Source organism: Nematostella vectensis, chromosome 11 (assembly GCF_932526225.1).
Source record: "Nematostella vectensis chromosome 11, jaNemVect1.1, whole genome shotgun sequence".
Taxonomy (NCBI): Eukaryota; Metazoa; Cnidaria; class Anthozoa; order Actiniaria; family Edwardsiidae; genus Nematostella; species Nematostella vectensis.
The window spans coordinates 8,392,066-8,411,199 of record NC_064044.1 but is presented as its reverse complement, the minus strand read 5'-3'; the positions used below and the strand labels follow the sequence as shown (position 1 = coordinate 8,411,199).

General features: G+C 42.5%; 1 protein-coding gene across 3 annotated transcripts; it reads left to right on the top strand.

Annotated features, from left to right (window-relative positions):
• Positions 1 to 1,153: 1,153 nt before the first annotated feature.
• Positions 1,154 to 18,839, top strand: LOC5518365 (doublecortin domain-containing protein 2). Of its 3 annotated transcripts, none has more exons than XM_048734764.1 (13): positions 1,154 to 1,549; positions 1,687 to 1,741; positions 3,116 to 3,204; positions 3,355 to 3,433; positions 4,134 to 4,186; positions 4,661 to 4,747; positions 5,370 to 5,417; positions 5,855 to 5,990; positions 6,611 to 6,803; positions 7,816 to 7,898; positions 8,773 to 8,850; positions 9,720 to 9,736; positions 17,030 to 17,271. In XM_048734764.1, the coding sequence occupies exons 1-11, from the start codon at positions 1,299 to 1,301 to the stop codon at positions 8,845 to 8,847; spliced, it is 1,149 nt and encodes a 382-aa protein (XP_048590721.1). In that variant the 5' UTR covers positions 1,154 to 1,298; the 3' UTR covers positions 8,848 to 8,850; positions 9,720 to 9,736; positions 17,030 to 17,271. The 3 variants fall into 3 exon arrangements, with proteins under 3 accessions (XP_048590721.1, XP_048590722.1, XP_001638318.2); XM_048734765.1 differs by having other exon boundaries at positions 9,720 to 9,740; positions 17,030 to 17,090; XM_001638268.3 differs by lacking the exons at positions 8,773 to 8,850; positions 9,720 to 9,736 and having other exon boundaries at positions 1,159 to 1,549; positions 17,030 to 18,839.
• The last annotated feature ends 295 nt before the right edge of the window (positions 18,840 to 19,134 follow it).

The window sequence follows — 19,134 nt, the reverse complement described above, 5'->3', positions numbered from 1 at the left end:
AGGGGGTGCGAACACCCCCCTATAACGGCCAGAAAGTCCTTTTTGGTTCCCAATAGACATGCTATTTGTAGACAAAACTATAAAGCATAGTCTAGATCACTCTGGTTTGTCATTAATCTATATAAGTCAGACTTTGTAGCCAAATCCGATGATAAAGGTCCCATGGAGATACTGCAAAGGCATAACAAATCCCTTTTTATTCTTTCAGGGGTGGTCAGATTTTTATCAGAGAACTACACCACACCACCCCACATCCACTACTAAAGATGTCATTAGCTGCTTATTTTGTATTTTTTGTTTACTTTTTTCATATTTTTTAACTTATAACATATTTCCAAAAAAACTAAATTGTACAAACCTCTTCACTGGCATTAAAGAGCATAAAAATTCGACAACCTGTTGTCCCAAAAAAATGGTTGCTATACAGTTGATCTCTCTAGGATAAGATGTAACTGTGTTTTTTTTTTATGATCGATGTTAATTTCTGTTTCTTTTTTTCTTTTTTATACGGGACTTCTGTTCTTCGATTTACTTTGACAGTCAAAAAAAGAACAAGTCTCTTCACTGGCATAAAAGAGCATAAAAAGTCGACAACCTGTTGTCCCAAAAAAAATGATTGCTATACGATTGATCTCTCTAGGATAAGATGTAACTGTGTTTTTTTTATGATCGATGTTAATTTCTGTTTCTTTTTTTATACGGGACTTCTGTTCTTTGATTTACTTTGACAGTCAACAAAAGAACAGGTTAAGACGAACGGCGCTCCTTGCATAGCTTTACTGGTCGGAGCTATTTTTATTCTCTATGTTTTGCTAAACACGTTAAATTCTATGGCGACAACGTGAAGTAATTAATGGCATGTAATTGAAATCGTGCTTTTTCAATAAAGAGATCAATTTGAAATCCCAAGGGCCGTATTAAAAAGACGTCCATTTTGTGTAATATTGCCCTACTATTTGAAAACTCTAAACATCGAATGAAGCATTCTATCTTTTTGTGTGGTAAGCAAACGTGATTTGAAACAATAGGAACTTGTGTTTTAATTATGTTTTAGAATCATGCGGTTTTTTATCGATCAGAAGAGCTGACATGCTCGCGCTAGGCGAAAAGCTTTGTAGTTGCTATGTACGTTGCTAGGGGAAATAAAGAAATATTTACGCGCATTATTCAATTATGACGTCACATATCTATGGTCAATGGAGGCGAAGTGATGTTCAGCAAGGACGTAAACTCAACAATTTCTGTCTTTATTAGCAATTAGAACAGCTAAGAAAACATTCCAGGGCTCGACAAGCAGTATGGCTGCTCCAACTGTTACCATCTACAAGAATGGCGAGCCGAAATTCCCTGGAAAAAAGGTCGTTGTCAACCCACGTCAGGTTAGAAACATGGACGCTTGCTTGGACAAAATCACCCGCGAAATGAAGTTGAAAACTGCTGCAAGATCCTTGAAAACGCCCACTGGAGGGCATAAGATTGATAAATTGGAGAAAATTGAGCCAGGCGGACAGTATGTGGTCTGTGGATTGGAGGCTTTCAAGAGATTAAAGTGAGTTTCAAGAGATATTTGAAGACAGCTTCTAAGAGACGTGCTCATTTGCCTAATTGTTTGAATACAACTTGAAGTATTTGCTCAAGCAATTGTCGGTCGTTTACAAAGTGTTGGACATTCTCTTTATCTTACAGTTATATGGAGATAAAACCTGAGGGAATGAGGCCGACACCGAGGAAAGAAATCGAGGTGAGAAAAACATAAGATTGTAAGAGATAAATTCAAAGATCAATGCGTAATAATTTCTCAACAATCAAAGTAGTATTAGCTTTGTTTCCTCTCTAAGATTTCTTTAATAAACTTTGCATAAGCCAGGTGAATCCATCTAATAAACGCTAAGTCCTTTATTTGCCGCTTGAAAACAGTTTAATGGACATTTCTCTCTTGTTTGCCGGGGTAACAGCGGGTTGGTGATTACGTTGCGTGAGCTTACGTTTTGATTCCTTAATGCCGACGAATGCAATCGTAGGCTTTTTCTAAATTATTTGCTGCTTCCAAAGCAATAAATAATTCAGTCCACTGCTCAAGCAGTGTAAAATGATTCTTTAATAATAATAGTTCCGAATTCTTAAAAGAGATGTAAAATGCTAAAATCCCTCGAGGACTATTTTTAATATTTTGCGCTGGCTCTATTTTAAAGTACTTGTGTGTTTTCTACATTTTTCTATAACAATGTCGGTGAAAATAATTTACATATGTCATTACGCAAAATGTTGATGATTTCCAATTCTTTTCCCTTTTACTTTTGTTTTTAGAACGAGAGCTAAATCTATTTTCTCTCATTTCCTTTCCTCTTGGAAACCTTGCATGATATGTGGTATCAATATCATTTATGAGCTGTTTCATTTCTGGTTAAAATGTATAAATATTGTAAATTGACATTGTATTTTTTTTTGGCGAAATACCCTTTTCTTTACTCAAATACATTAATTGTATCGGGTACAGTTTTAAAGAAATTTGATATTGATGCTAATGGGGTTGGGCCCCCTTAAATTTGACAACAGGTTTATAATATAGTTGCTATGGCCTATTGCTATGTAATATTCCAACGCAGCTGGGGAAAACATGATCTTAATGCAAGGAATTTTTACTGCTGGCTTGCTATTACATTCAACTTACAAAGTAAATATTGATTGTTTATCAGCCATAATTTAGCCAGAAATCCACCCCTATTCCCAGCCATTAAAATTAACCAGATAGCAACTGACAACTCTTGTTATATGACTAAGATGAAAATAATATTCTCGAAATAGTGGAATAATTAATCCTTGACCAATTACCTCTAGCCATAAGGGCATATAGTGGTAGTTTAGAATAAAGAGCTATTTTCCAAATTCCCCATAATGCTTTGAATCGCCCCAGAAAGTTTATATAGTATTCAAGATGGGAAATTACTGAGAGAAATTCTTTATGGTGTGTCCTTTTCAATTATTTTGATATATACTGTAATGCATTGTGGGTTTAGGGTGTAGAGAATATGGCAAACCTATATCCAATGTGCAATGTGGACAGCTTATTAACTTGATATGATTTCATAAAGGCCTTAATGATGTTTTTCCCTAGATAACACCTGTAAAACACAGCAGACTTCAGATGTCTGGGCGAGCTCGTAAAAGGGCTGATGCAGAAAAAGGAAACAACATGGGCATTTTGTAAGTATTATTTCCTTTTCTGCCTTATAGGTTCATTGCCCTCAATTATAGGGAGTGGAGGGAGGGATCCCACTAAAAACATAAGTAAATGCATATAGCATCTCTACCCATCTATCTTATGGTTGAGTTTATTTGTTTGTTGATTTCCAGTGTGTACAAAAATGGTGATGCTCTAACTTCTTCGGTCAAGGTTCATCTTAGCGATAGAGAGCTTAAGAGCATGGACAAGGTTTGTGCCCTTAAATATTTTTTTTTAGTTCAATTTGCAGGTACTGTAGAGAGGGTGGGAATTGTGACAGTCAGGGCGTGTGTTGTGTGTGTGTGTGTGTGAGGGGGTTGTAGCAATAGTATGTATATCCTATAATGGGTATCTCTGATCTCTGATATATAAGTTTGGACTCATAGTTCCTCCCTTGCACACTTTCTGGGGTTACCAACATACCTGTCAACTCTCCCGCATTAGGCGGGAGTCTCAAGATTTCCAACCCCTTCTCCCGCTCTCCCACATTGAGCACCCAATCTCCCGCTTTTTAGCAATTTTTATCGCTTCCAAAAAATTATTTGATAGAAAATCATCATTTTGCCTATTCTCTATTAAAATATGTGAAACAAAAATCCCCTTGTGTAGCGCAATTTATCTAACACCTTTGTGAGATCTATATGTGGATTTGTTTGCAAGTTAAACCCACCCCTCCCCCACAAAATGAATATACCCCACCCCTCCCCCCAAAAATTCTCAAGCCTTGGGATTTTCAGAGGTTGACAGGCATGTACCTATGGGCGGGGTGAGATTGTGGTATAAGGGGTGCACCTACGCCTTTCTCCTAACACGCACTAAGGATTTATAAGCGTAAGTTTAAAAAACATTTTCTGACCCTGCTTTTGTACTGGCGGTGAGTAATAATTCTCTTTACCTCTTTTTCTTGTAGGTGTGTGATTTTATTACCAACAAGGTTCACTTACAAACAGGAGCTGTTCGCATGTAAGTTGCTGTCATGTTTATCCTGTCTTTTTTTCTTCACCTTCAGCTTTTCGCTAAAATGGGGGGTTTGGCTCAGTGTCAAAGGGGGGAGGGGGTAATTTTTTTTGTTACATATTCCTTTCTGGCAGCCCAAAGGGGGCTAAACCCTCCCCCTACATCTGCTACTGACCTTTCTAACTGGATCTAAATAACAGTACAGTTTGTGAAAATAAAAATAATAATCATAAAACTAGAAAGGTTTTGCATAACACATAAAATTTTAGTTCACCTGTAAATATTTTTTGTCTTCAATCTGGAATAATTGTGGCTCAGTGTTGTAGCACGTCAGCATACATGGGCCGTCTCACCTTTTTCTGTTCCTCTTCCCTGAATTTGACTTGTTAAACATATGTGAGCTGACTAGAGCCTTGTATCTCTCCGTTTAAATACAAACTCTTGTATTTATTTATCCTTATTAATTTTTTTCATTTTTAGTTTATATACCATGGATGGTGAGCGTGTCAAGGACCCCTCAGAGCTTAGCAACTCTGCCAAATATGTTGCAGCTGGCCATGAAAAAAGGTAATTGACAGTATTGTATATATACCCAAAAAACTTACTACGTCATTCCCCTATAAAATATTTTTGGGTTGGAATTGAAATTAAATATTTTGCTGTATCATTACCTCTTTTTTCAAATGTTTCAAATAAGGCAAGCCTGTTACGGTTCAAAATGTAATAACTAACGCAAAATGTAATGTTAACGCAAATGTAATAACTTTCAACGCTAAATGTAATCTTAACACGAAATGTAATAACTTTCAACGCAAAATGTAATAAATGTTTAACGCGAAATGTAATAACTTTTCAACGCAAAATGTAATAAATTATTTAACGCAAAATGTAATAACGAAAAATGTAATAACATCAAATAATTACTATAAACCTATGAACTATAATTAAAAGCTATGACACTAAGAAAATAGACAAAACGCCAGCATGTAGTGACCAACAGCTGTAGTAGTCCATCTCGAATCGCGTTAAGATTACATTTTGCATTGAACGTTATTACATTTTGCGTTTATTATTACATTTTTCCGCGTAACCATACAGATGAAAAATTCGCATTTTGACTGAGAGAACCACTGCCTTTTTGCTTTATGTTCCTTCTTTGCAAAGTAATTGATCATTATTATCATTTCAGGTTCAAAAGGGTTGCTTATAATGATTCAAGCATCTTGAGCCCAAGAAGGTAAACGCCTCTCTGAGAGTAAAGTCACAAATATTTGTCAAGAAGTAAATTTAAACCCCAGGGGATAGCGGAATGGGTGTGGTCAACAGAAATTTTACCCCTTAGGGATAAAAAGGGGCGTAGTCACAGAAATGTCACCCCTATATTCGGGTTTTTTGGGTTTTCCAAAATTAGCTGTATTTTGTTGAACCTCTTTCTATGCACAAATTATATTTTTCTAGTAAATTGAGTGTATCTCTTGTCTACAACCAGTTTGAGACACTAGGGATAGAAGACCTCAAAAAAGGTGCTGAGACATAGCAGTTGGGTGAATTTTACACCTTAGGGATAGGACAAGAATTGTGACTTTATTTTGGCAGTGACCCTTGACATCACCATTTGGTATGAGTTGAGTTATGTTGTATTAGAGAGATTGATTTTGTCATTGTAATCTACAGTCGAGTGCCCACAAAAACACACTTTAAAGCAAAGAATTTGAGCAAGACAACTCCAAACAGAACAAAGCCATCACATGGCAGAAAAAACAGTGATCGAAGTGACCGGAAGATGTCATCAACAACAGGAAGTATTAAGGTAAGAAATGCTTGATCGGTGCCTCTACTTAAAGAAAGTTGATCAGCAACACCTTTGTTGTTATTCACACTGAAAATGCAATGATCAAGTTGCAAGAGAAATCTGATCATTCATGAATTTATAGGTTTCTGGTGAATTCCCTCAAGTATGAATAGCTTTCAAACTATTTAACAGGTCTATATAAATAGCAATGAATTTAAATTGATTTTTTAAGTTGTAAAATAACCTAAAGTTGCCCTTGCTTCTTGTTGTACACATTGTCGATTCATATACACCATATACCATGTCAAACCTGAACCACCTAAATCCATACTGTACCTCAAGAATCCATGCTGTATCACCAAGATCGACACTAACTCATCCAGTCCGCCCTGTAACACCCAAATCTACACTTCCACACAAAGTCTACCCTTTAACATCCATATCCACACTGTCCCATCCAGCTCCACAATGAACCACCTAAAACACTGTACCACCCAAATCCCCCCTTACCACCCAAATCAGCACTATCACACTCAGTCCGCCCTGTTACACCCAAATCCTCCTTGTACCACCCAAACCCACACTGTCACACCCAATCCGCCACAAAGTCCTACAGTTACTTTCTCTGCTTGTTACAGGATGGCCCTGTGCACTCGCCACGATCTGTCCCACCTTTGGACAGAGCTGAAGAACAGCCAATTGAGGAGGAGTTGATTGATGCCATTGAAAGTCAGGTGCTGGGGCACAGAGGGAATGCCGCTCATGCTAACAACGTGTTCGAGGCGAGCGGAGAGCTTCAGGAACGGGCACGTGAGATCCAAGAGAACAAAGGTGAATGACCGTATTGCATGAAAAAGCGCCTCCAACGAATAAGCACCTCGCCTAAACATATTGCACTTAAAATCCTTCGGTGATGAGTAGGACTGTACGTGAGTAAGAAAGTAAAGGCCTGGCTAAACATTCAAACATGCTTGTCAAACAATGCGTTTGACGCAAATGTTTGTACGTTTAGCCACCCACAAAACATGGCACTAAATTGGCTTCCTCGACACGTCCAGATGTTTGAACCAGATCAAAAAAGTTTCATCAAACAATTGTGTTGAACGTACATGTTTTATCGTTTAGCCACTCATCACACAAAACATTGCGCGCGCTTCGTGCTTTTATCCAATAACAGCTCGAAATTTTCATGGCGCCACTTTGATTTCTCGCGTAATCATAACCGAAAAAGTGCGCGCTTATGTTTTATGAGAATGTTTTTGTTTTTAGCCACCTCGCCAAACATGCTCGCATGAGAGTTCGATTTTAATGTTTGACAAACATGTTTGAATGTTTAGCCAGGCCTTAACAAAAACAGATAGTTAAACCCGGCACAAAATCTTTACTCCTTGTTACAGCTGAAATACTGGATTACGAGAGCGTAAATACAACGTGGACGAGTCGAAGGCATAAAAGGCGCTTCAAGGGCAGCCGTCAAACGATTTATGTCTGCCCACAGAATACAGCTTAGGTCGGAATTGTTTGTGTGTGTGAGGGAGGGAGAGCCAAAAACAATTGAACCCAAAACCAAGTAGTGGAGAGACACTGGTACTACGGGGTGACGTTCTGTCAAGTTTGAAGTTTGCCCCCCTCCCCCCCCCCCCCCCCCCCCCCCCCCCCCCAGGCTCTCCTGAACTCGAAATACCCGCGAACTCAGCTGTTTACCTTCTCTTGAGTGTTCAAATTAACGGATTATATTGTAATTAAACGAAAGGACTTTTGGGACACCCTGCATATAGCAGGCTGCCACTGAACGCTTATATAAGTTGTGTTGTCACTTAGGGAAATTGATGTTTGGTTTCAGAAACCAAGGAAGATAAACCAATCGATCTTATACCGGCTGAAGAAGTTTCTGAGGAGGTTATTGAAGAAACAGATGACAGACAGGTTGGTAGTTCGCCATCAAAAATCATCCTCTTTTGCCCCGACAAAGGGTTAATTGTCTGCCAACCCACTCAAGTTGGTACCCTGGTTTCAGAGCCTCGAACGTCTCTCTATGTAGTGGCCAGACCAGGGTATCTGTTTGGCAGATGCGTCAAATATTTCAATTAAAACCCTGTGTTTATTTCCCTATTTCAACGACGCCTATCCAGATCACCTAGTTTTTCTATTTTCTTTTTCTATTTTTCATTCTAGCCATAACAGGTACTTCTTTTTACTAGTCTCCAATTAGACTAACAGGACAACCAGTTCGAATGTACACGTCTCTTCCCATGATTCCTCATGAGCTCAAGCTTGCGAATTAATAAATAGGAGACTTAGACCCCGTCCCCACTTATCCGTTTTCCTTTGAAAACGCAACCTTTTTGTTACGGATACGGGTGTCGTCCACACGGAAACGCGAAAACGATGACCGAAAACAGAACGATTTGAAAACGATCTCCAGAGTGGAACAATTTGAAAACGATACCATTTCGGTGCCGTCGGGGGACGGACGAAAACGGAACCTTTCTAAAACGATGGCGTGATAACTCAGGTCCAGTCCACTTGGCGCGCGGGTACGCATGCGCTGTAGAACTTGTTATCGTTTTCGTATCGTTTCTGCGTTTTCGTGGGGACGGGTCGTATCAAAATGAAGACGCTTCGTATGGAAGCGGATCTTTTTAAAAACGTTACAAAAAGGTTGCGTTTTCAAACGAAAACGGATACGTGGGGACGGGGTCTTACGCTAAGAGATCACGTGACTGTTTGGGTGGCAAACTAGCGCGCGCTCAGGCTTTTAGCGGCAAAATAACAGCAACAACGTTACGGTTATTTGTAGGTAAAGGAAGATCAGGTAGATGAGGGAAGCAACGTACCCCGCAAGGGAACGTACACCAAGATCGACGATCAGTAACAGGCATCAGGCTATGACTAGTAGGTAGAGTGGGGTATTACCCCGTAAGGGAACGTACACCAAGATCGACGATCAGTAACAGGCATCAGGCTATGACCAGTAAGTAGAGTGGGGTATTACCCCGTAAGGGAACGTACACCAAGATCGACGATCAGTAATAGGCACCAGGCTATGACTAGTAAGTAGAGTGGGGTATTACCCCGCAAGGGAACGTACACCAAGATCGACGATCAGTAACAGGCAGCAGACTAAGACCAGTAGGTAGAATGGGGTGTTACCCCGCAAGGGAACGTACACTAAGATCGACGATCAGTAACAGGCACCAGGCTATGACTAGTAGGTAGAGTGGGGTATTACCTCGCAAGGGAACGTACACCAAGATCGACGATCAGTAACAGGCAGCAGACTAAGACCAGTAGGTAGAATGGGGTGTTACCCCGCAAGGGAACGTACACCAAGATCGACGATCAGTAATAGGCACCAGGCTATGACTAGTAAGTAGAGTGGGGTATTACCCCGCAAGGGAACGTACACCAAGATCGACGATCAGTAACAGGCATCAGGCTATGACTAGTAAGTAGAGTGGGGTATTGCCCCGAAAAGGAACGTACACCAAGATCGACGATCAGTAATAGGCACCAGGCTATGACTAGTAGGTAGAGTGGGGTATTACCTCGCAAGGGAACGTTCACCAAGATCGACGATCAGTAATAGGCACCTGGCTATGACTAGTAAGTAGAGTGGGGTATTCCCCCGAAATGGAACGTACACCAAAATCGACGATCAGTAATAGGCACCAGGCTATGACTAGTAAGTAGAGTGGGGTATAACCCCGAAATGGAACGTACACCAAGATCGACGATCAGTAACAGGCAGCAGACTAAGACTAGTAGGTAGAATGGGGTATTACCTCGCAAGGGAACGTACACCAAGATCGACGATCAGTAACAGGCACCAGGCTATGACTAGTAAGTAGAGTGGGGTATTACCCCGAAATGTTACGTACACCAAGATCGACGATCAGTAATAGGCACCAGGCTAAGACTAGTAAGTAGAGTGGGGTATTACCCCGCAAGGGAACGTACACCAAGATCGACGATCAGTAATAGGCACCAGGCTATGACTAGTAAGTAGAGTGGGGTATTACCCCGCAAGGGAACGTACACCAAGATCGACGATCAGTAATAGGCACCAGGCTATGACTAGTAAGTAGAGTGGGGTATTACCCCGCAAGGGAACGTACACCAAGATCGACGATCAGTAATAGGCACCAGGCTAAGACTAGTAAGTAGAGTGGGGTATTACCCCGAAAAGGAACGTACACCAAGATCGACGATCAGTAACAGGCAGCAGACTAAGACTAGTAGGTAGAGTGGGGTATTACCCCGCAAGGGAACGTACACCAAGATCGACGATCAGTAATAGGCACCAGGCTAAGACTAGTAAGTAGAGTGGGGTATTACCCCGAAAAGGAACGTACACCAAGATCGACGATCAGTAACAGGCACCAGGCTATGACTAGTAAGTAGAGTGGGGTATTACCCCGCAAGGGAACGTTCACCAAAATCGACGATCAGTAACAGGCATCAGGCTATGACTAGTAAGTAGAGTGGGGTATTACCCCGAAATGGAACGTACACCAAGATCGACGATCAGTAATAGGCACCAGGCTATGACTAGTAAGTAGAGTGGGGTATTACCCCGAAATGGAACGTTCACCAAGATCGGCGATCAGTAATAGGCACCAGGCTATGACTAGTAAGTAGAGTAGGGTATTACCCCGCAAGGGAACGTACACCAAGATCGACGATCAGTAATAGGCACCAGGCTATGACTAGTAAGTAGAGTGGGGTATTACCCCGCAAGGGAACGTACACCAAGATCGACGATCAGTAATAGGCACCAGGCTATGACTAGTAAGTAGAGTGGGGTATTACCCCGCAAGGGAACGTACACCAAGATCGACGATCAGTAATAGGCACCAGGCTAAGACTAGTAAGTAGAGTGGGGTATTACCCCGAAAAGGAACGTACACCAAGATCGACGATCAGTAACAGGCACAAGGCTATGACTAGTAAGTAGAGTGGGGTATTACCCCGCAAGGGAACGTACACCAAAATCGACGATCAGTAATAGGCATCAGGCTATGACTAGTAAGTAGAGTGGGGTATTACCCCGAAATGGAACGTACACCAAGATCGACGATCAGTAATAGGCACCAGGCTATGACTAGTAAGTAGAGTGGGGTATTACCCCGAAATGGAACGTTCACCAAGATCGACGATCAGTAATAGGCACCAGGCTATGACTAGTAAGTAGAGTAGGGTATTACCCCGCAAGGGAACGTACACCAAGATCGACGATCAGTAATAGGCACCAGGCTATGACTAGTAAGTAGAGTGGGGTATTACCCCGAAATGGAACGTACACCAAGATCGACGATCAGTAATAGGCACCAGGCTATGACTAGTAAGTAGAGTGGGGTATTACCCCGCAAGGGAACGTACACCAAGACCGACGATCAGTAACAGGCATCAGGCTATGACTAGTAAGTAGAGTGGGGTATTACCCCGCAAGGGAACGTACACCAAGATCGACGATCAGTAATAGGCACCAGGCTATGACTAGTAAGTAGAGTGGGGTATTACCCCGCAAGGGAACGTACACCAAGATCGACGATCAGTAATAGGCATCAGGCTATGACTAGTAAGTAGAGTGGGGTATTACCCCGCAAGGGAACGTACACCAAGATCGACGATCAGTAATAGGCACCAGGCTATGACTAGTAAGTAGAGTGGGGTATTACCCCGCCAGGGAACGTACACCAAGATCGACGATCAGTAACAGGCATCAGGCTATGACTAGTAAGTAGAGTGGGGTATTGCCCCGAAAAGGAACGTACACCAAGATCGACGATCAGTAATAGGCATCAGGCTATGACTAGTAAGTAGAGTGGGGTATTACCCCGAAAAGGAACGTACAGCAAGATCGACGATTAGTAATAGGCACCAGGTTAAGACTAGTAGGTAGAGTGGGGTATTGCCCCGAAAAGGAACGTACACCGAGATCGACGATCAGTAATAGGCACCAGGCTATGACTAGTAAGTAGAGTGGGGTATTGCCCCGAAAAGGAACGTACACCAAGATCGACGATCAGTAACAGGCACCAGGCTATGACTAGTAAGTAGAGTGGGGTATTACCCCGTAAGGGAACGTACACCAAGATCGACGATCAGTAATAGGCACCAGGTTAAGACTAGTAGGTGGAATGGGGTATTACCCCGCAAGGGAACGTACACCAAGATCGACGATCAGTAATAGGCACCAGGTTAAGACTAGTAGGTAGAATGGGGTATTACCCCGAAATGGAACGTACACCAAGATCGACGATCAGTAATAGGCATCAGGCTATGACTAGTAAGTAGAGTGGGGTATTACCCCGCAAGGGAACGTACACCAAGATCGACGATCAGTAATAGGCACCAGGTTAAGACTAGTAGGTGGAATGGGGTATTACCCCGCAAAGGAACGTACACCAAGATCGACGATCAGTAATAGGCATCAGGCTATGACTAGTAAGTAGAGTGGGGTATTACCCCGAAAAGGAACGTACACCAAGATCGACGATTAGTAATAGGCACCAGGTTAAGACTAGTAGGTAGAGTGGGGTATTACCCCGCAAGGGAACGTACACCAAGATCGACGATCAGTAATAGGCACCAGGCTATGACTAGTAAGTAGAGTGGGGTATTACCCCGCAAGGGAACGTACACCAAGATCGACGATCATTAACAGGCACCAGGCTATGACTAGTAAGTAGAGTGGGGTATTACCCCGCAAGGGAACGTACACCAAGATCGACGATCAGTAATAGGCGCCAGGCTATGACTAGTAAGTAGAGTGGGGTATTACCCCGCAAGGGAACGTACACCAAGATCGACGATCAGTAACAGGCACCAGGCTATGACTAGTAAGTAGAGTGGGGTATTACCCCGCAAGGGAACGTACACCAAGATCGAGGATCAGTAATAGGCACCAGGCTATGACTAGTAAGTAGAGTGGGGTATTACCCCGAAAGGGAACGTACACCAAGATCGAGGATCAGTAATAGGCACCAGGCTATGACTAGTAAGTAGAGTGGGGTATTACCCCGAAAGGGAACGTACACCAAGATCGACGATCAGTAATAGGCACCAGGCTATGACTAGTAAGTAGAGTGGGGTATTACCCCGCAAGGGAACGTACACCAAGATCGACGATCAGTAACAGGCATCAGGCTATGACTAGTAAGTAGAGTGGGGTATTACCCCGCAAGGGAACGTACACCAAGATCGACGATCATTAATAGGCACCAGGGTATGACTAGTAAGTAGAGTGGGGTATAACCCCGAAAAGGAACGTACACCAAGACCGACGATCAGTAACAGGCATCAGGCTATGACTAGTAAGTAGAGTGGGGTATTACCCCGCAAGGGAACGTACACCAAGATCGACGATCAGTAATAGGCACCAGGCTATGACTAGTAAGTAGAGTGGGGTATTACCCCGCAAGGGAACGTACACCAAGATCGACGATCAGTAATAGGCACCAGACTATGACTAGTAAGTAGAGTGGGGTATTGCCCCGAAAAGGAACGTACACCAAGATCGACGATCAGTAATAGGCACCAGGCTATGACTAGTAAGTAGAATGGGGTATTACCCCGAAAAGGAACGTACACCAAGATCGACGATCAGTAATAGGCACCAGGCTATGACTAGTAAGTAGAGTGGGGTATTACCTCGCAAGGGAACGTTCACCAAGATCGACGATCAGTAATAGGCACCAGACTATGACTAGTAAGTAGAGTGGGGTATTACCTCGAAATGGAACGTACACCAAGATCGACTATCAGTAATAGGCACCAGGCTATGACTAGTAAGTAGAGTGGGGTATTACCCCGCAAGGGAACGTACACCAAGATCGACGATCAGTAATAGGCACCAGGCTATGACTAGTAAGTAGAGTGGGGTATTACCCCGCAAGGGAACGTACACCAAAATCGACGATCAGTAACAGGCACCAGGCTATGACTAGTAAGTAGAGTGGGGTATTACCCCGCAAGGGAACGTACACCAAAATCGGCGATCAGTAATAGGCACCAGGCTATGACTAGTAAGTAGAGTGGGGTATTACCCCGAAAAGGAACGTACACCAAGATCGACGATTAGTAATAGGCACCAGGCTATGACTAGTAAGTAGAGTGGGGTATTACCCCGTAAAGGAACGTACACCAAGATCGACGATCAGTAATAGGCATCAGGCTATGACTAGTAAGTAGAGTGGGGTATTACCCCGAAATGGAACGTACACCAAAATCGACGATCAGTAATAGGCACCAGGCTATGACTAGTAAGTAGAGTGGGGTATTACCCCGAAATGGAACGTACACCAAAATCGACGATTAGTAATAGGCACCAGGCTATGACTAGTAAGTAGAGTGGGGTATTACCCCGCAAGGGAACGTACACCAAAATCGACGATCAGTAATAGGCACCAGGCTATGACTAGTAAGTAGAGTGGGGGTATTACCCCGAAAAGGAACGTACACCAAGATCGACGATTAGTAATAGGCACCAGACTATGACTAGTAGGTAGAGTGGGGTATTACCCCGAAAGGGAACGTACACCAAGATCGACGATCAGTAATAGGCACCAGGCTATGACTAGTAAGTAGAGTGGGGTATTACCCCGCAAGGGAACGTACACCAAAATCGACGATCAGTAATAGGCACCAGGCTATGACTAGTAAGTAGAGTGGGGTATTACCCCGAAAAGGAACGTACACCAAGATCGACGATCAGTAATAGGCACCAGACTATGACTAGTAGGTAGAGTGGGGTATTACCCCGCAAGGGAACGTTCACCAAGATCGACGATCAGTAATAGGCACCAGGCTATGACTAGTAGGTAGAGTGGGGTATTACCCCGAAAAGGAACGTACACCAAGATCGACGATTAGTAATAGGCACCAGGCTATGACTAGTAGGTAGAGTGGGGTATTACCTCGCAAGGGAACGTACACCAAGATCGACGATCAGTAATAGGCATCAGGCTATGACTAGTAGGTAGAGTGGGGTATTACCTCGCAAGGGAACGTACACCAAAATCGACGATCAGTAATAGGCACCAGGCTATGACTAGTAAGTAGAGTGGGGTATTACCCCGAAAGGGAACGTACACCAAGATCGACGATCAGTAATAGGCATCAGGCTATGACTAGTAAGTAGAGTGGGGTGTTACCCCGCAATGGAACGTACACCAAAATCGACGATCAGTAATAGGCACCAGGCTATGACTAGTAAGTAGAATGGGGGTATTACCCCGCAAGGGAACGTACACCAAAATCGACGATCAGTAATAGGCACCAGGCTATGACTAGTAAGTAGAGTGGGGTATTACCCCGCAAGGGAACGTACACCAAAATCGACGATCAGTAATAGGCACCAGGCTATGACTAGTAAGTAGAGTGGGGTATTGCCCCGAAATGTTACGTACACCAAGATCGACGATCAGTAATAGGCACCAGGCTATGACTAGTAAGTAGAATGGGGTATTACCCCGCAAGGGAACGTACACCAAGATCGACGATCAGTAATAGGCACCAGGCTATGACTAGTAAGTAGAATGGGGTATTACCCCGCAAGGGAACGTACACCAAGATCGACGATCAGTAATAGGCACCAGGCTATGACTAGTAAGTAGAGTGGGGTATTACCCCGCAAGGGAACGTACACCAAGATCGACGATCAGTAATAGGCATCAGGCTATGACTAGTAAGTAGAGTGGGGTATTACCCCGTAAGGGAACTAATATAATGTTAGCCGAAGACAATACGACCTTATCGTATTGCTTCAATTCTGTATTAAATTTAGTTTGTCAATCCAGTATTAGATTCAGTTTTGTAATCCAGATGCTATTCAACTTGCCAATCCAGTGTCTGATTCAGTTCGCCAATTCAGTCTTTGATCCAGTTCGCAATCCAGTATTAGATCCAGTTTGCCAATCCAGTATTTGGTTAGTTTGCCAATTCAGCATTAGATCAGTTTGCCAATCTAGTATTAGACTAAGGTACCCTGGTTCCAGAGCCTCAGATTTATTTAGTGGTCAGCGAGCTTGCGACGAGACTCTGGACTCTCGAAGCGCTATTTCTATTTATGCTTGACTTCCATGTTAACGTTTTGTGATTATCATGTGTCAGTTTCACAAGGTGCTACCCTGGATGTAAACATCTCTTGGCAAGGGAATCGAGTTCACGAGTATGAAAAGCGCATGAAAACCCGAGTTAAAAACAACAACATTTATCTGAAAACCTATGGGATCATTACTGTAGATTTAGTGACAATAGTCTGCGCATAGAAGGAGGTGGAGAATACAACATTTTCTCGGAAAAGCGCTCCATGGAGGAAAAAATCGCGGATAAACACAACTATTTAAAAACAAACCGGTTTTAATCTTTTGAGCTTGAAGTGAAAATATAATAGAAAAGTATCAGAATTTATTGGTTTCCATGACCACGCGTCAATTTGCCAATCAGGGACCAAGTTCAGATTCTGAACCTAGCAGAAGTCGAAATAGCGCTTCAAGAGGCCAGAGCCTTGTCGCAAGCTCGCTGGCCACTAAATAGAGAGACGTTCGAGAGTCTGGAACCAGTGTGAGATTCTGGTTGTCAATCCAGATTTAGGTTGCCAATCCAGTGTTAGACTTAGGTTGCCAATCAGGTATTTGATTCAGTTTGCCAATCCAGGATAATATTTAGGTTGCCAATCCGGTATAAGATTCAGTTTGCAAATCCAGTATCAGATTCAGTTCTAAGGGTCATTATGCAGAGCAACCAAAATAACCCCCAAGTTTGGATTAAAAATATTATTTGTAGATTTCGGTACAGTTTGTACCGTTGCTCAAGACTTGAATTTGTAGAACAGTCCATAAGTGAATCCGACAAATGTAATAATTTTCATTGTAAAACAGCCAAGTGTAAAACAGGGAAGTTTTACACCATTTGTTGCATACTCTGCCGTATTTATTTCAATTTCCTAGTACGAGCGTGCGGGTGGCCCTTGAAGATATATGCAGATCTAGAATTCCCATTTTGTTTTGAAAAAGATACTCATTGTGACTTGTTATTTGACTATTGCTCAGGATCGACCTGAAGACAAAGATGCCCATACACGATCACGTGAAGACAAAGACAAGCGCGAACGACGAAACTCCAAGAGTAGCAACCATTCCCTGGATTGGGTTGATCACGCAAAGGCCATCGCATCTGATGTTCTTTCTTAAAATAACGCGCCAAAACGTTTGTCTTCGACATCTTAATTTATTTTTCAGTCTGGAGATCAGTATGGCTATGTTCCTTCATTAAAAAGGCTCTTTTTATATAAGTAGTACATGAAGTTTATGTGTCGGTTAGCATTTGACGTGAAAGGCAGACACTTATATAACAAGATGTTAAATCTTCTACTGATACGTTTTATGTGATTCGACCCGTCCCATCCCCTGGGCTCATACATATTTCATAGTCTACAAGGATAGCCGGCTTTAAAAACTAAATTAGGATGTGACGTAATAGGACGTAGCAGGAAGACACTTTCAATGTAATATACTTTCGAATACTTTGTAAATATTTGTGTCTTTCGGCCCAGCGTCAACAGGGTCAAAGGTTCCCTGCTAGCAGAGGCCTCTTTTCTTTGTATTTCGAAAAGAGGCCTCTGCTAGCAGGGAAGGTCCAAGGCGTTCTGATCGTGCCTTGCAGTTCTTACTTGGAGATGAACCATTAGGCAGCTTGGGGTCTGGGAAGAGTACTTTAGAGTGAGGTCACAACTCTTACAAACCACAGGACGTCCGGATCAGAAACCTGGGTAGGAACGCCTGGGACTAGGCTATGCATACATATTCAAAAGGTTACATTTATGTGCTGGAGGAGAACCAAGTTGGGTATTCCTTGGTGTTACGGAGAACTTTGTTTTTGGTGCTCAAGGCCTTTGTACTCTATTCTATTGTCTCGTTCTAAGGTCTTTGTTTCTGGCTTTTGTTCCATTGTGTTTTTGGTGCTGGTGCTCCGTAACACCAAGAAACTACCAACAAGTTTGATTCCGTTGGCGCTTCGCTTTATATCTCCCATTACAATTCTTTCTCTATAAAGGTTAAAATCAAATAGAGCCATGTTCAGGGCATCTGGGCACCGAGGAGTACCGAAAATGCACAACACGCCAGTTTTAACCTTAAAGTCCGTGAATCCGACTTGCGTGACACTGTTGTTTTGTTTTTGTTTTGAATGTTTAGAACTCCCATCATTTTGAAAAATATAACTTACCCAGCATTGTTTGATATCGTAGAAATATAATCGAGTCGATTTTAATGTAGGATGGATTGAATTTCAGCATGATTCAAACGGATTTAATTCACATGCATGGGGTTTTCATAGCCTACAAAACCACGCGTCACGCAAATCGGATCGACTGGCTTTAAGTTCGATTCACAATATTATACTAGCCTTTTCATCTGTTTGGCACTTAGAGATTCGTCATAAGAAAACTGGACCGAAAGAACATCTGAAACTTTTTGTCTCCTTCTTTTTACACGCCCCGATAGAGATTTTTTTAACGTCGTCCGGTCGTGTTCCCATCTTCAAGGTGAAAGACCAGATATACGTTTTTAAGTAATGTATAGTCTAGTATAGTATAACTTACATAGTATAACACATTCCTTACGGTAGTTGCATGTTTACAAGATTTCTAATTTTCTACTTAATGGTTTCACGCATGCGTCCTGTATATAGTCATTATTACCATACCCTGGATACCAGAGGCTAGGCCGTTGTCTCCGCCTCACGGCTCCTTGGTAATGAAGCTTGGGGCCTCTTACCCGGGTAATATTATCCTAGATGATTTTACTCGGTATTATTTTAGAGTATTTAGCCTAGAAAATTTCATAAAAGCTTAAAAGCACATATGGTGTCAGTTGTTATCATTCAAGAGGAAGGGATGATAATCAGTTACTTCAAGGGGCACTAGCTCCTCCGCTGACTAAAAATTGAGCCTAGGGATGAATTTGCATATGATAAGACTTCGGCGGTTTTGACACTGCTTTGACATTTGGTCTTTAACCATCAACATAACCACTGTAGCGCAAAATGGGAAGAATGTCCTGAGCAAACAGCGCCCAGCATTCAGCCAGCGGTGCTGGCATAGTCGCGCTAGGTTGACCACAAAAGAGACGTTTTCGCCTCCACACCCCACCGTGAC

Coding starts and splice junctions, on each gene's coding strand:
- LOC5518365 (XM_001638268.3), top strand. CDS start 1,299: ATGGCTGCTCCAACTGTTACCATCTACAAGAATGGCGAGCCGAAATTC. Junction 6,804..7,815: donor TGAGATCCAAGAGAACAAAG/GTGAATGACCGT, acceptor GTTTGGTTTCAG/AAACCAAGGAAGATAAACCA. Junction 7,899..17,029: donor AAGAAACAGATGACAGACAG/GTTGGTAGTTCG, acceptor ACTATTGCTCAG/GATCGACCTGAAGACAAAGA.